The sequence below is a fragment of the Antechinus flavipes genome, chromosome 1 (genome assembly GCF_016432865.1).
Source record: "Antechinus flavipes isolate AdamAnt ecotype Samford, QLD, Australia chromosome 1, AdamAnt_v2, whole genome shotgun sequence".
Taxonomy (NCBI): domain Eukaryota; kingdom Metazoa; phylum Chordata; class Mammalia; order Dasyuromorphia; family Dasyuridae; genus Antechinus; species Antechinus flavipes.
In genome coordinates, this window is record NC_067398.1 from 146,352,045 (window position 1) to 146,367,743 (window position 15,699).

The 15,699-nt window shown below is 31.4% G+C and overlaps 1 protein-coding gene across 2 annotated transcripts in view; it reads left to right on the forward strand.

Annotated features, from left to right (window-relative positions):
• IPO11 (importin 11) overlaps nucleotides 1-15,699 on the forward strand; it is a 200,506-nt gene that overhangs the window by 80,053 nt on the left and 104,754 nt on the right. For both annotated transcript variants that reach the window (XM_051991179.1, XM_051991173.1), the window contains exons 21-22: nucleotides 3,669-3,784; nucleotides 11,770-11,846. In XM_051991179.1, the coding sequence (XP_051847139.1) occupies nucleotides 3,669-3,784; nucleotides 11,770-11,846 (193 nt within the window). The remainder of the gene's footprint in view (nucleotides 1-3,668; nucleotides 3,785-11,769; nucleotides 11,847-15,699) is intronic.

Genomic DNA, 15,699 nt, shown 5'->3' on the forward strand with positions numbered 1-15,699 from the left:
GCTAAAAGGTTATGCAATAGATTATTATAGACTAGCTTTGTGTCAGTGCACAGACATAGACTTGTTCTGGAAAGAAAAATGCACCCTATACATTTGGCTGTACCACTATTTAATATCCTTTCAAAAATGTTTATTTAGCTAGATTGAGCCTCAAATCTGCCAAACTTTAATAACATCTAGATAGTTTTAAGAACTTGGAGGGACCTTTGAAGCCATCAGGTCTAACTCCTTTCCCCCCCTTCCTTCCCAATTTACAGAGAGTACAGCCATGAAGAATAAGTGATTTGCCAAGGATCACACAGCTAGTACATGCCAGCAGTAGGTTTTAAATCCAGATCCTTCTGACTTTTGCCCTATTCACCAAACCATACTGTCTATATTCATCATTTCATTATCTAGATTAATCTTTTTATTTCAGGGTAATATCAGCAAAAATTTCAAAATGTATTTTTTAAAAATAGTATGGTCTTGTAAATTGGGCTTTCTTAAAATGAGGTGTTTTTTTTTTTTTTTTGTTTTGAATTTTATTGTTTCACTTATATATATATATGGCATTAAGTCTGATCATCTACTGTTAAAATAGAAAGCACATGTTAATAAATATCTGTTATTAGTTCCTAAGTATTGTATCATTAAAGTGTTTTCTATAGAACCATAATGGTTTACATTCTGTGATTTTATTTGCTTTAATTTTATTCACAGTCTTTAAGATAGATTATCCAACCATTGTCAGATGAGAAGCGGGGAATTAGAAAGAGAAAGGGACTTCAAATACTTCATTGTTTTCACTATATCAAACTTGAAGGAATTGTGAATATCATCTTCATCATAGTATATTTCATGCTTATGTAATTCTGAAGAGAGATCATGCTAGGCCCACTTTCTTGTAATACTCTTAGCTTAGCTTGACAGAGGCAGATCATCCAACCACAGCATACATCTGCCCCTGAACCTTGAGTATAGCAAAGTCAGAGAACCTGGGTTCACATTCCTTCCTTGCTTACTGACCACATGGACAAGGTGCATAAACTCTGTACATTCCAGTTTTCTCATTGTTAAATAGAAGAGTTGGATGTGATGATATTTAAGGCCCTCCCTGGCTCTGAATTTATGATCTTAAGGGCTAGTCTTGTTATTGGTTCTGCAAATTATTGAATGAATTAGAATAGTTTATTAAAATTGAGTTTTCAGTTAGGTAAATTAGATTTGTTACTTTAATTACATGTAGAAAGAGTAGAGAAATTACATTATTATTGAATCATAAACAACTCTCATTGCCTTAACATAATTTTACATGGATGGAAAAATGAGACAAATAGTAGAATCAGTCCCTGAGAGTTATACTCCAATGGATAAAAATATTCTAAATTATACACATTAATTATCTTTTCCATTGCCAATTTTTTGGGGTAAACTTTGAGATTTGCTTCACAGGAATTTACTTTGAATTATTTAATTGTGATACCCCTTTAATGCTGTGAAAAGCTCATATTCTATAGTTCGAAATCTAATAATATTCACTATAAAATTCGTTATTAACTTAGACTCATATTTGCTAATACAGATGCTTGAATAATCTCCATTGTTACTACTGAAAAAGCTTGATTTTAAAACTCATTTTTATTAAAAAAAATTTTGAGCTCAAATATGATAAACATATACTTTCAAAATTGAAAGAATATATTTTTTGATAGGTTGGTATGTGTGATCCTTAGTTTTTAAGAAAGTATACTTTTCAAATGATAGCTCATTTGTTCTTTAAAAAATATTTCTTCATAAAGATATTTTAAAAACAATTTTTATAAAATATCATTGGTGCTTTATAACTTGAGGAATTTTTTGTTTTGGAATATAACTATCTTTTAGAAGATTCCTGAATTAAATCTTCATGTCCTCCAGATATGTTCAAATTGGGTGTATTCTACAATTCTGTAATTGTGTACCTAACCTTGGACAAATTCTTTTAATTGATGGATAATGAATGTTTTGAAGCCTTCCTGTCTGTCTTGATTCAAAGAAGGACTTAGCTTTTTACCTCAGTTAAACAACTTCAACTGGGAGGTTGTGTCCTTTTCCAGTAGATAAATTTTTTTCATTTTTGAAATGGAATCAACCTTTCATTTGCTGACAGATTTCCTTCTTTTATCTGTAATAAATCATTACAGTTTCATTTTCTTCAGTATTTTTAAAATTTTAGATTTTATTCGATTGAGCCCTTTTATATTTACCAAAAATAAAAATTAAAGAATAAATTTCCCTAGTCTTTTATATTTGAATAGGGAAATTTATTATTTAATTTTTATTTTTGGTAAATAATGGACTTTTAACAATTCCATTATTTTGACACTTATTTTGCCAACTCTGATAAGTGATCCAAATAATCAAGTATGTTAAAAATTTCTTGGGCAAATAATGCTTTACTTCCTATATAATATAAATTAGGATTCTCCCCCCACTCCCACGCCCCACCCCACCTCTTAATACTATTTTGCTTCTGATTTATTCCATTAAAAATAGGGATGTTTTTCCTGGATATTTTTAACAATGGGCAAACTTTAAAATTTATTATGTTGACCTGATCAGATTCATTACCATTTTATCTTTTTTCTTAGAAATATATTATATATATTGTATTTAACCAAAATTCATTCGAAGAAAATCGTAAAATGAATCTGTGTTTCCAATATACTTTTTACTTGAAGATTGGATTTGATATAAGATACAACTTCAAGTATAAGGGGAAGATATAATTTTCATGAAACATTTTATGAAATTAGAATTTATTATAAGTGCAGTGCATTAAATAACTCAATAAAAACAGCATTATCATAGATGTATAGATTTTTAAGCATCTAAAAACCATTATTATGTATATACCAGTAGTTTATTTCTACCCCTTTACTTTAGTCTTCTGTTGTTGAAATTATTATAGAAAATGAGAATTTCTGACTTTACTTTTTTTCTCATTTAGACTTCTTTGTTCATTACAGTATTATAAATCATGATGCTTAGTTGACTCACTCAATTCAACTAGGCATACAGAACTTAAAAGTTTTGTTATTGTTGATAGGCAGCATGACAGTGGCTAGTGTGATAAACTTGGTAGTTAGTAATCTAAACTTGAGTTTAGATCTCATATTATGTGACCATGGACATAGGACAAAAATTCTCTGAAACACCGGCAATTAATGCTTCTTTTCTTCTTGAAACCAGTTGCAGTCTGTACTTGTTAAATTAATTCCATGCTGCCTCCTTTACATTGTAGGCAATTTAAATCTTATTTAGAGGTGTAGGTTACAGAAACAGACTTCTAAGTGCTAAATTGAAAATTCGACCATGTAACAAAAGTTTGGTTTTTTTTTTTTTTTTTTAATTGCATATTTGGAAGCTCTCAACACCGTAGCACATCCAAGTTCAGGTTACATTATTTTAATTGATATTAAATTGTACTAATAATTTTAATCTACTTATTTGCCAGTTAAAAGAGAACTGACTTGCTATAATTACTATATGTAAATTGGACTTACTTAAAGAATATCCTCTTTTCATATATGTGTTGACTTTTAGGATAATTTTTATTATTGTTGTTGATTTGTGTGGGATTTTTAAATTTTCTGTTTTGTTATTTTAGAATATCTTATGTTAAGTTTTATTTATACTTCCTTTAGGGATTAGGAGCAGACAGCAAGAACTTGTATCCTTTCCTGCTCCCAATTATTCAACTGAGTACAGATGTTTCCCAGCCACCACATGTTTATCTTCTGGAAGATGGTTTAGAATTATGGTAAGAGGAAGAAGCCTGGTCTCAATTTTACTTTTATTCCTGCTTTCCTTCTTTAGCTGCTCATTGAAATTTGACATTTTGGGAATAAATTGGGATTATAATAAATTCCTCTATGCAAAAATTGTCTTCCATGAGAGCTTAGGAAAGTTGGAATGTGATTTAACTGGATATACAGAAGTTAATTTTTCAACTTAAATTCTTTAATCCATTGAGTGCTGAGTTATGTCTGAAACTCAAAGTTTTCTATTATTAATTTTTTTTCCCCCTTGGCACAATAGCATTTAGTTGTCATTGTTGATAGACATTTTTTTCCCTGAAAGAGTTAATAAATATCCATTCCACAATGAAATTGTATTTATTTATCTGCATGGCTACAAGGAGGATATGATTATGTAGATTTTTTGAGTCTCATCTATACCTTTTATTTTTATGTCATAGCCATTTCTTTAGAGAGAAACAGTTGGTAACCAAACACAAACCAAAAAGTGACTCTGGTTAATAAAGACAGTATTCTTTCTATGGAAAGATGTTCCCAAACTTTTTGGGTTCATATGCCCCTTAATATATCAATAAGTTTTTCAAGGACCAAATAAATGCAGACCAAAATAAATGCCATTTACTAAGTACTTAAGTTCAAATAATTTAAGAATATTAATATGTCATAACAGCTTTGAAGTGTTTTGAAAGAAATTCTACACATACTTTTTTATAACAGCTTTTTATCTTTCAAAATATATGCAAAGATAGTGTTCAAAATTCACCCTTACTAAACTTTGTGCTCCAAATTTTCTTTCCTCCCTCCTTAGCCCCCCTCCCAGTGACTGCAAGTAATCTAAAATAGGTTAAATATGTGCAGTTCTTTTAAACATTTACACATTTACCATGTTGCACAAGAAAAATCAGATCAAAAGGGAAAAAATGAGAAACAAAAAAGCAAGCAAACAACAACAAAAGTAAAAATACCATGTTGTGATCCACATTCAATCTCCATAATTCTTCTGTAGATGCAGGTAACTCTCTCCATCACATGACTGTTGGAATTGCCCTGAATCATCTCATTGTTGAAAAGAGCCAAGTCCATCACAGTTGTTTATCGCATAATCTTGTTGCTGTATACAATGCTCTTTTAGTTCTATTCACTTCACTTAGTATCAGTTCAGATGTTTCTCCAGACCATTCTGAAATCATCCTGCTCATCATTTCTTATAGAACAGTATTATTTCATAACATTCATATACCGTAATTTGTTTAGCCATTCCCCAATTGATGGGCATCCGTGCAATTTCCAGTTCCTTGCCACTACATAAAGGACTGCTACAAACATTTTGCTCATGCGAGTCTTTTTCCCTTTTTTATGATCACTTTGATTAGAGACCCAGTATTGATACTGCTGGATCGAAGATTATGAACAGTTTGATAGCCCTTTGGTATAATTCCAAATTACTCTACAGAATGGTTATAATAGTTTACAACTCCACCAACAATGTTCCAGTTTTCCCACATTTATCATTATTATTTCCTGTCATCTTAGCCAACTGAGTTGTGTAAACTTGTAACCTTAGAGTCAATGATTTAGAGTCAAAATTTTCTATTTTGTGATCAGTAATGGTCTCTAGTTCATCTTTGGTCACAAATTTTTTTCTCCTTCACAAGTCTGAGAGGTAAACTATCCTATGTTCCTCTAATTTATTTATAATCTCATTCTTTATGCCTAGGTCATGGACCCATTTTGATCTTATCTTGGTATATAGTGTTAAGTGTGGGTCCATGCCTAATTTCTGCCATACTAATTTCCAGTTATCCAGCAGTTTTTATCAAATAATGAATTCTTATCCCAAAAGTTAGGATCTTTGGGTTTGTCAAACACTAGATTGCTATAGTTGACTATTCTGTCTTGTGAACCTAACCTTTTCCACTGATCAACTAATCTATTTCTTAGCCAATACCAAATAGTTTTGGTGACTGCTGCTTTATAATATAATTTTAGATCAGGTACAGCTAGGCCACCTTCATTTGATTTTTTTTTTTTTCATTAATTCCCTTGAGATTCTTGACTTTTTATTGTTCCATATGAATTTTGTTGTTATCTTTTCTAGATCATTAAAATATTTTCTTGGAAGTCTGATTGGTATAGCACTAAATAAATAGATTAGTTTAGGGAATATTGTCATTTTTATTATATTCGCTCGGCCGATCCAAGAGCACTTAATATTTTTCCAATTATTTAAGTCTGACTTTATTTGTGTGGAAAGTTTTTTGTAATTTTGCTCATATAATTCCTGACTTTCCTTTGGTAGATAGATTCCCAAATATTTTATGCTATCAACAGTTATTTTGAATGGAATTTCTCTTTGTATCTCTTGCTGTTGGATTTTGTTGGTGATGCAGTACTCTCTTTCTTAGCCAGTACCAAATGGTTTTGATGAGGGATGATAAGTAATCTTAAGTGTCTTGGCCACCTTTTGAGTCCCTCTGCAAAGAGCTGGGCAGGCCAAGTCGAAGTATGATTTCTTTTAGCAAACATCTTGATAGCTCCCAAGCCTTCTCGGTTTTGCAAAGGAAGGCTTGAAATCTCTGCAAGGAAGCATATGCATAAAATATATTTGCCAATCTTACCCCGAGTGTGTACTCTTCCTCAAGATGGGCTTCAGGAGGGAGGTGGTGGTTTAAAAGCCCTTTCAAGATTTACTGGGGCACAAACTCAGCAGACCTGACAGACCTGTTTAATTGTTTTTCCTACTTGTGACCAGTTGAAATAGATTTCACAGGGGTTTGGAGAGCATTTTCCCCGCAAGTGAGTAGCTTGGTTTAGGCCAAAGAGAAGTTTTCACTGGCTGGTCTCTGGGATTTGAAGTTGTTCTGAGAGTGTTTGAAAACACCTAGAAGGAGAAAGGGTGTATCTCCTTTCTTTAGCAAAGGCTTGTTCCCGTTGCTAAATGTGAAAATATAGTAGCTTGTGAGTTGGAGAATTAAAGATGCCATGGTCAAAGGCAAACAGGCAGCAGCATGAAAAGTTGAATCTGCAACTAGTTCCCCTTGGCCTGAAGTGAATCCCCCTTCTGGTGTCTTTTACAAAACATTATAGAAATCTCTCTAGGTTCTTTCTAGGATAGCTTGCCATAATTGTTTTGTTGCCCAAAATCCCCTTAGTCCTATAAACATGCATAACATGGTCGAGTCATTATAGATGTTTATTCTCATTCCTTTCCCCAATTCTTAAACTCTGAGGGATAATGCTCTGAACCTGGTGAAGGGTTAGAACCTCCAATGGTTGGCCTAGAGTGAGCCCTCAGTCAGAAGAGCTGTGGCAGCTAGCTCTTAAGACAGGAGGTTACCCCAAAGGCACCAAGGTACTTTGAAAAGTAAGCAAGGGATCTGAGATAGGATTCCAGACACTGAGTCACAACCCCTAGAACTTGGCCCCATCTTCCATCAATGTACAGTATAAAAGACTTTAGGTAGGGCTAAGGCCAGGGCAAGAGATTAATTTAGCTTTCAGGGTCTTAACCAACAGATAAGACTGTGTGAGCCTTTAGGCAAAGAAACTTCATAGCGCTGGGTAGGGAAGGGGGGCTGGAAGTTTTAGGGGGTTTATGGCTTCAGTCTCCTTTAAAAGCAAAAAGAAATCATGAGTCTTTATGCAATGGTATACAAAAGAAAGCATCTTAGAAAACCTAAGATAGAAAACCATTTTATCCCCTGGGATACTTCTATTGGGCTTATGGCTTCTACTGAACAATTGCTCTCATTACAGAAATTTATTATGAGGGGAAAAAGCAGGGACATGATTGTAATAGCTTCAAAACAGGTCCTTCAAGCTTCAGCCTAAGAGCACACACATGACAAGATAAAGCATTCTTAGGTCTGTATTTGACAGTCCATCGTGTGGTAATAATTCCATCTCATATAGCCAGCCAGACTCATGAATAATCATGTGGGAAACAAAGAAACAATAAGAAACTGACTGAAAAGGATCCCACCCTGAGCAGAGGATAAAGTTGTCTTCCCATCTCTTGCCCACATAATTCATCTACCTGTGACAGTTCAGAAAGGCATTCTTCTGAGTAACTTGTGGCATTTTTCTCAAATGGTGGCTTATTGAATTAATGATTAAACAATGAAATCCAAAACTCAGAAGAATATCACTGACAGTCTTAAGAAATTTTATCTCTAGCAGCGAATTCTACTAATCACAGCTTAGAGCTAGATAAATTATATTTTAAAAGTTTATCAGGACTTACACACATTGGAAATTTGGTTTAATATGTTTATGTGTTTAAACTTATCCTAATGCAAAGGATCAGTCATTGAACTTATAGATTCTTAGTAAACACATTCCTTGCTTAGGAACAAATACTTTAATAACTGTTCAGCTCATTTGGAACTGTACAGTCTTTTACCTCTTAATTTTTCACATTATTATCAAAGTAATCTTCATCATACATAGATCTGACAATGCTTTTCCAGTGTGGTACAGGGTTGGCATAATCTTTAAGGAGGCCCACCAATCCCTTTGATGTGTTGAATGGTTTTATTTCACAGTTTATATGCTAATCTTCATGAAATCCAGTCTACAAATAAATAATGGAAATTTATACTGGGAAAAATAGCAGAGATAATGTTTGTTGATGTTGGCAGTAGTGCAACCATCCATTCAGCTGATTTTGAATTGATATACCTAAGTGGCATTTATTTTAGTGTCAAGAGAACACTTCTTTCTTACATATACTCTAGTCTTAACTTGCTATTTCACTGACTCTGTTTGAAAAATATGTCTCAGTCTATACTTTGGATATATTACATTTCTGAGTAGCATGTGCTTTAGAGTTTCTCAGTTGTTTTCCTTTGTTAACAAATAAATGCCCCAGTAATTATTTTAATCAGTTATATTTCTTCATTATAGATTTATACATATTTTAATAGTCATCTGTTTCATCATTCACCGTTCTTTTTTTAAGAGTCATATATTATGAGTTATCTATTTGTTCCTTTGCTAAAAGGTTAAGTAAAAATAGAAACCTCTGTATTTTCTGATATTTGAAATAGGTAAAATTAAAATTATTTGAATTGAAGATGTAACACAGAAAAGAGTGTAACATATCAATGTCTTTTTATTTCTAATAACAATTAGCATCTGAGAAAAGAATGAGTTCACATTTCTACTTTGATATATTTTTAGCAGTAGATCTATTTGAAAAAAAAAAGAAAAGATTGGAAATAAGAACTCTCAGGTACAAACTTATGTTCTCATAATTTTACGTTCATTAAAACTCCTCCAAATGTCTAATTATTCTAATTGTATCTGATATAGTACCAAGACAATGAATTCAACACCTAATATATTCAGAACCAAAACTTAGATTAGTAGGTAGTTTGCTGCTTAAGGAAATAGCAGACTGAATTTTTCTTCTCTAAATGTTTTCTATTCTAGCAAGTGATGAAATTAGTCTATTGTTTTGTTGTTAGAGAAAAACAGCACCACTTGCAATATTTACCACCAAATGTGCTAATAAAAAATTACATTTAGTTTAGAGATTATGCTAGAATATTAAATTTATGTTTAAAGAAATTGTTTAGCATTATTAACTGATTGATTAATTTATTTTTGAAAATCCATCCCAGAGTTGAACCAATTTTACTTTTCTAATTCTCAAATAATTTTTGTTGCTCTCTTGTTCAATAGAAAATGTCTATTTATGATTTTCCTAATTTTTCCAGTTGACTGAAATTTGCCTTAAATATTATGGTAGGGATGTTTTCAATACAAAAATCTTACAAGAACCACTTTCTTTCTTTCTATTTTTTTGCTAAGGCAATTGAGGCAATTGCCCAGGATCATATAGTTAGGAAGTGTTAATTGTCTGAGGTCAGCTCCTGCTGACTTCAAGGCTGGTGTTCTATCCACTGCACCACCTAGCTGCCCCAAAGAATCACTTTTAAGGAACATTTTCTGAAATTATAAAACCTCTTATTACATTTCACAGATTAATTTTTTCTTTTTCTTTTCTTTTTATTAAATACTTAATTTCTAATAGAATATAAAGCTTACATATTGAATATATTTATGGAAGTATGTATAATTTTACTTGATGTACTTTGATAAGGAATTTCAACAATAACATGTTTTGTTTACAGTTAGCAAATTATGTTTCTTTCTTTACTATCTTCTGCATGTACTCATAAATATGTGTATAGATTATCAGCAATGATAGAATATAAGCTCCTTTAGAATAAGGATTGTTTCACTTTTAACTTTGTGTCCCTATTTTCTAGCAGTGAGGCTGGAATATAAGAAAGTATAAGAATAGGTAATTTTATTTAGAATCATATGTCAACTTAGATTTGAATAGTACTATATTTTGCTCATTCATTTTTTAAAGTTATTCTGGATTGGAGATTCCAGTGTTTCTTGTTAGCTTTTTTTTTTTTTTTTAATTTATTATTCTGAAGTTGAAAAATTACAAAAAAAAAAAAAGCAGTATTTCCACATATGAAGAACAGAAAGAGGATTCCTGCACATATTTCAATTCTCTATTATATAGAGTTTTTTTGAGCTGCTGCTTTTTTTCTTTTAGAAGTATATAATGAATACCGCATGTTTGCTCTAAAGCTCCAAAGTTTCTTTATTTGTCTGTTTCACTCTAAACTCTTTTGTCCACTGAAAAAATACTTTACTGTCACTTATTCTTTCATTGTTTTTAGCATCATTGTTTCTAGTTCCTCACTGTGCCCCAATTTTTCCTTCTCATCTACTTTCTTCTTCCTCTTTTATCCATTAAACCTAATCAGGGAAGCCAAATCTATACTTTGTCTAACAATTTGTCTTATTTTCTACTTTTAGTCCATCATTTCTTTTTCAAGAGATGAGAAGCATGTCTTATCCTTGGTCCTTTAGACTATATAATTGATCATTACACTGATGAAAGTTGTTAATTTTTTTTCTTTACGATCTTGAAAGCATTGCATACTTGATGTCTTATTTTGATTTATTCAACTTTAGATTTAAAAAAAGCTTTCATAAATATATTCCACATTTTCATGTTTTTAGGCATGGTTCTTACTAGTTCTAAACAGCTAGAATTACCATATTCTTACTATATAATAACTTTTATTTTATAGTCATCTTTTTAATAATATTATGTATTTATTTTTAATAAAAGAGGCAGTACAGCATAGTAGATAGCCAGTTTTAGTATCTGAAATACCTAGGATCAAATCTTGCTTTGAACATATACTGGCTGTGTGATCATAAGACAGCTTTATTTTCATGACCAGCCAATTGTCTTAAGTCCATAAATTGCAGAGAATGAGCTGATAGAAGTTTTGGAAATATTGAGGTATTTCTTTATTTCCACAAGAGGGAATTGATCAAAACTGCTAATTGAGATTAAAACAAAAACAAAAACAATTCACCAAGAAACCATGAAAACAAAATTAACAGGTAGTTTTACTAATTAGTATGTTCTCCTTAAAAAGGTTCTATTTCATTGGTTTGGAAATAATTTGCTGATTTCAGCCTTAGTTAATTTACAGGCCTGACATTCTTTTAGCAATCACTATTATTACAGTAAAAAATATGCTTCTATTAGTGCAATTTCATTGCTGATACTCAAATATAATGAATCTTTTCCTATAAAAGATATGGCATAATCCTTAAAATTAGGAAGTATATTGTACCAGGAAAAAAAATCACAGTTTTGATGGGAGTACGGAACACCTTTTCTACCACTTCACTCTTTGTGCATGTATGTTCATATGTGTATACACACATGCAAATTAAATAACATATATTTGCTTTCTTGGGTTTTGTTTTTTTTTTTTAGGGAAATTTATTTCCTTTTCATTATGTGCAGTATGATTTCAACTATAAATCATATGGAACCCTCCTGGGATAAGAAATTATATTTATATCTGTCATCAATTATTAAAAATTTCTAATAGAAAGGAAAATAATAACTTTTGCATTTTATTTTTTCTTATTCTAGGTTAGTTACATTGGAGAACAGTCCATGTCTTACACCAGAGCTACTTAGAATCTTTCAGAATATGTCCCCACTTCTTGGTATGTGTTCAAATGTAAAAATTTTCAAATTTTTATTTGCAAATCAGTTTTTAGGCTTTGTTGACTTGAAATTATTATTTTTATGTTTACAGATCTGATGGTACTTTAAAAATACATGTTCACATTTCAGTAATTTTCAAATTTTTCCTTGGATTTTTTATTTCTGTTAGGTATATCTACATCATGTAAAATTGAACTTTAAATTATATAATAAATATTGAATAGAACATATTTTTAGCTCTTACCATCTTAATGAATGTCCTTTTCTGTGTTCATGTCACAAATTAATGTGTTTATGTCATTACTATTTAAGAACCTTGGAAAACAGAAAACTTTTTTTAAAAATGTGCCCTGATTTTATAGAAAATTTCAAAATTTTAAATTCAGCAAATGTTTTGTAGGCTATAGGATTTTAAAGTAGAAAATGATTTTGTAGTATACAAATCCAAATTTTTCTGAAGAGGAACATTTTGCTCATAAATATGAAGAGACATGCCCACAAGTCAGATAGATGGTTGATAAGAAAGCCAGAATTCAGACTTAGGCTTGATGATTCCTAATCCGTTATTCTTTCCACTACATCATTCGTTTTGCAAAGAGCAAGGTTATGTGCTGAGTATAGAGAGATGATAATTATTGTGGTAAGTGCTCTCAGGAAATTTAAGGTCTGGTTAAGTGCTAAATCAATAAACGTAAAGGAAGGTGGGTTGTATTAATCACTAGTAGTGCTAAAACAGCTAGGCATAAAATACTTGTGGATGATCATTTTATTCTGATCAATCTGATTCTTGGAAGTAATGTTACCCAAGAATCTTGAAATAAGTGAATTTTGACCATAACTAACTAGAATTTGTTCATTATATATGAATTGTAAATTCACAATTGTGGATGAAGATAAGGTACTTAAAGAAATGAGTTCTGGCTCAATGTGATTTAGAATATAGAGAAAATCATGGGGAAAAGGAAAAAGAAAGTCAGATAAGTCTGCAAAGATAGATGATAGCTTGATTGTGTATTAAAAGTACTTTTGTAAATTTGTAACCTTATAGTTTCCTTCAAAGCACAGTTCATATTATTTTCTCTCCCTCTTGAAAATTTTAGTATTATATTTTATATCTTACATATTTACTTAAATGTGAATCTATTCTTTTCTTAAAATTTGTAATCTTCTTGAGGGCAGGACTATTTAATTTCTGTCTTTTTATCCCCAACTGTAAACATGGTATGTTTAATTAAAAAGTTACTGAATTATATAATGATAAAAGACAAATGTCAGTTATAATTCTTTGAATTTTACGTATCCTGAAGACTCCTGTGTTTTCTGGATTATTCAGTATGAGTATCAACATTGTTGTTGAAATGGTACTTTAAAACCAGTCAAAATTGACAATTATTTCAGATTCACAAGGTATCTTTATTAACTAGTGAGTGTTGCAAAAATACCTATGTCACAGATAGAAATTAATATTTAGTGCATGATAGACAGGAAAATGGGTATAATTGACTGTAACAAAAGTGACCATAACCCAAAAGGAGAACAGTTTAAGAGAGCAAAACTGTGATAAGATAATTTTGCATAAATAAGAAGTTGTAAATCCCAGTCAACTAAAGCTGCCTTTAGACTGTAGCACTTTCCTGTAAAGCCTTTCTTCTTGTGGTCACAGAGAACCTGTAAGCAGTTTCTTCATCTCTAGGACTATGCCTGTATAGGGTCCAAGGATAGTAGATTTGGAATGGAAGGGATCTTAAAGATAGTTCAACAATATTTCTTTGTCTCTGCTCCTCATCCCTAGTCCTTCCAGTTTTACAGAGGAGAAGCTGAGGGCCTAATAGACTGCGACTTGCCAAGGTCATATAAGAATGATCTGCCTCTAGAGGTAGTTGGTTTCTCCAACCTTGAAGTGACAACAGTGTAATCTGATAGATATTTGTATTCTGGTCAGCTTTAAGAAGTGAAGTATTATTATTTATAATGTCATTGTTATCTCTCTGTTTGATCTTCATCAACTTTTTCTGTTTTATTTTTTTTGAAAATTTGAGGTTAGTTGGCTCAGAGTGTATTGACTTTAGATCGAAGGTGACATGAAGTAGAAGTTACTTTCTAAAGAACTGGATCAATGTGCATTTTAAAATATGAAAGTAGTTTAGTAGCCTGAAATTTCAGAAAACTCTGAAAAAAAAACAGAAAATATTTTAGATGTTCCATTAATTTTATATCATTCAATATTTCCATTTTATTTTTAATGTTTTAGCATTGTTACTATGTAGATATGCCATATATACCTTGGGATTGGCATTAGTTTTTTAAGTTGTTGTTAGCCCACCTGAAAAATTAAGTGATTTAATTAGAAATGGTTCCTTCCAATAATTATACACCTTTCGATCCTTTGTTTATTTAGGAGAATCTTGATCCCCATTACCCAGATTGTAAGGTTTCTCATGCCTGTTTTTCCTGACTGCTCAAAGGAACATATTGTTAATATTATATTTGAAGTTATTTCCTAGTAACTGATTATGTTTTGTAAAAATGAAAGCCAAATCTTCTTGCATTTCTTCCATCATTTCCATTTATTCAACTTTATTTTTCCTCTCCTTTAGCCAGGCTGATTTATTATTCCTTCTCTATTAACATGCTTTATCCTTTCATACCTTTTTTCTCCTTTGTCTTCACTATGTGTCCAAATTCACTTAAATTACAAGACCCAGCCAAATCATATCTCTTCAGAAATTAGTGTGGTCAGAAAAGAGATGTTTAAGAAAAGTCTAGAACCATTTTCTGAAAACCACGCATCTTGCCTTTCAATTTCTTTGACAAATTTTCTACATAATTATTTTAGTGCTGCTTTGTGGCATTTCTGTTGTTTTACTGAACTGTTACTTCTTAGGTACTAATATTCACCTATATTTGTGTTAGCCTTGGAATAAAAAGTCACAGAAAGGCAGAATTACTTTGCCAACTATTTGAAGGATGGTCATGAGGGATTTTGTAGAGTTATTATTCTTACCTCCAGAAGGCCGGATATAAGAATGGTAGGCAAGAGTTAGAGATGTAATTCTGCTCAGTATATGAAAAACTGTCTTCAGATTCAGCTCTTCAAAAATAGAATGGAATGTCTTGTAACTAGTGAGTTTTTTGTCATTGGAAATGTGCAAGTAGAAACTAAATTTATACTTCTTTGGAATGTGGTAGAGGTATTTCCTTTGTTAGGCCAGGGGTTATACCAGATAAAGCCCTTAAAAAAGGAGTTCTTAACCTGGGGTTTGTAAACTTTATTTTTATATTTTTATATATATATATATATAATTTGAAGCTTTCTTTGTATTATTTTGTGCATTTTTCTTAAGTAAAAAATTTTAGAAAATATTTAAATAATTTTGAAAAAAGGGACCATATGCTTTCCTTGACTGTCAAAGGAGTTATTGACCTAAAGTTAAGAATTTCAGCTCTATGATCTCTTTAAACCTTTATGATTCTATGATTCTTTGGTTATATGATTGTAGTGTGAAGTCTTTGAAAGCAAAGTCTGTATTGTATACTTATTATATCTTCCATTCTACTTAGTGAATATATTTATTATTCTTTCCTGCTGTGTGTGACAAGTAAAATTTTTTTGGGGAAAAATGGGAATGAGTATAAGTGAGAGACTGAAATCTGGACCAAAGTAATTTTTTTGTTCTAGATTCTAGGTGTCACCTGCTACTTTGGGGCTCATTCTTCTCATTCATAAAACATAAGTGAGTTGTTTCTTCTTTCAGGAACTTAGAAGAAAAATCAGATACAGAACATATTCAAAGACAAATTCAAAGATGGCGATATGTAGCCTATGGGTCTGGAAGGTATAGTAGCAAGACT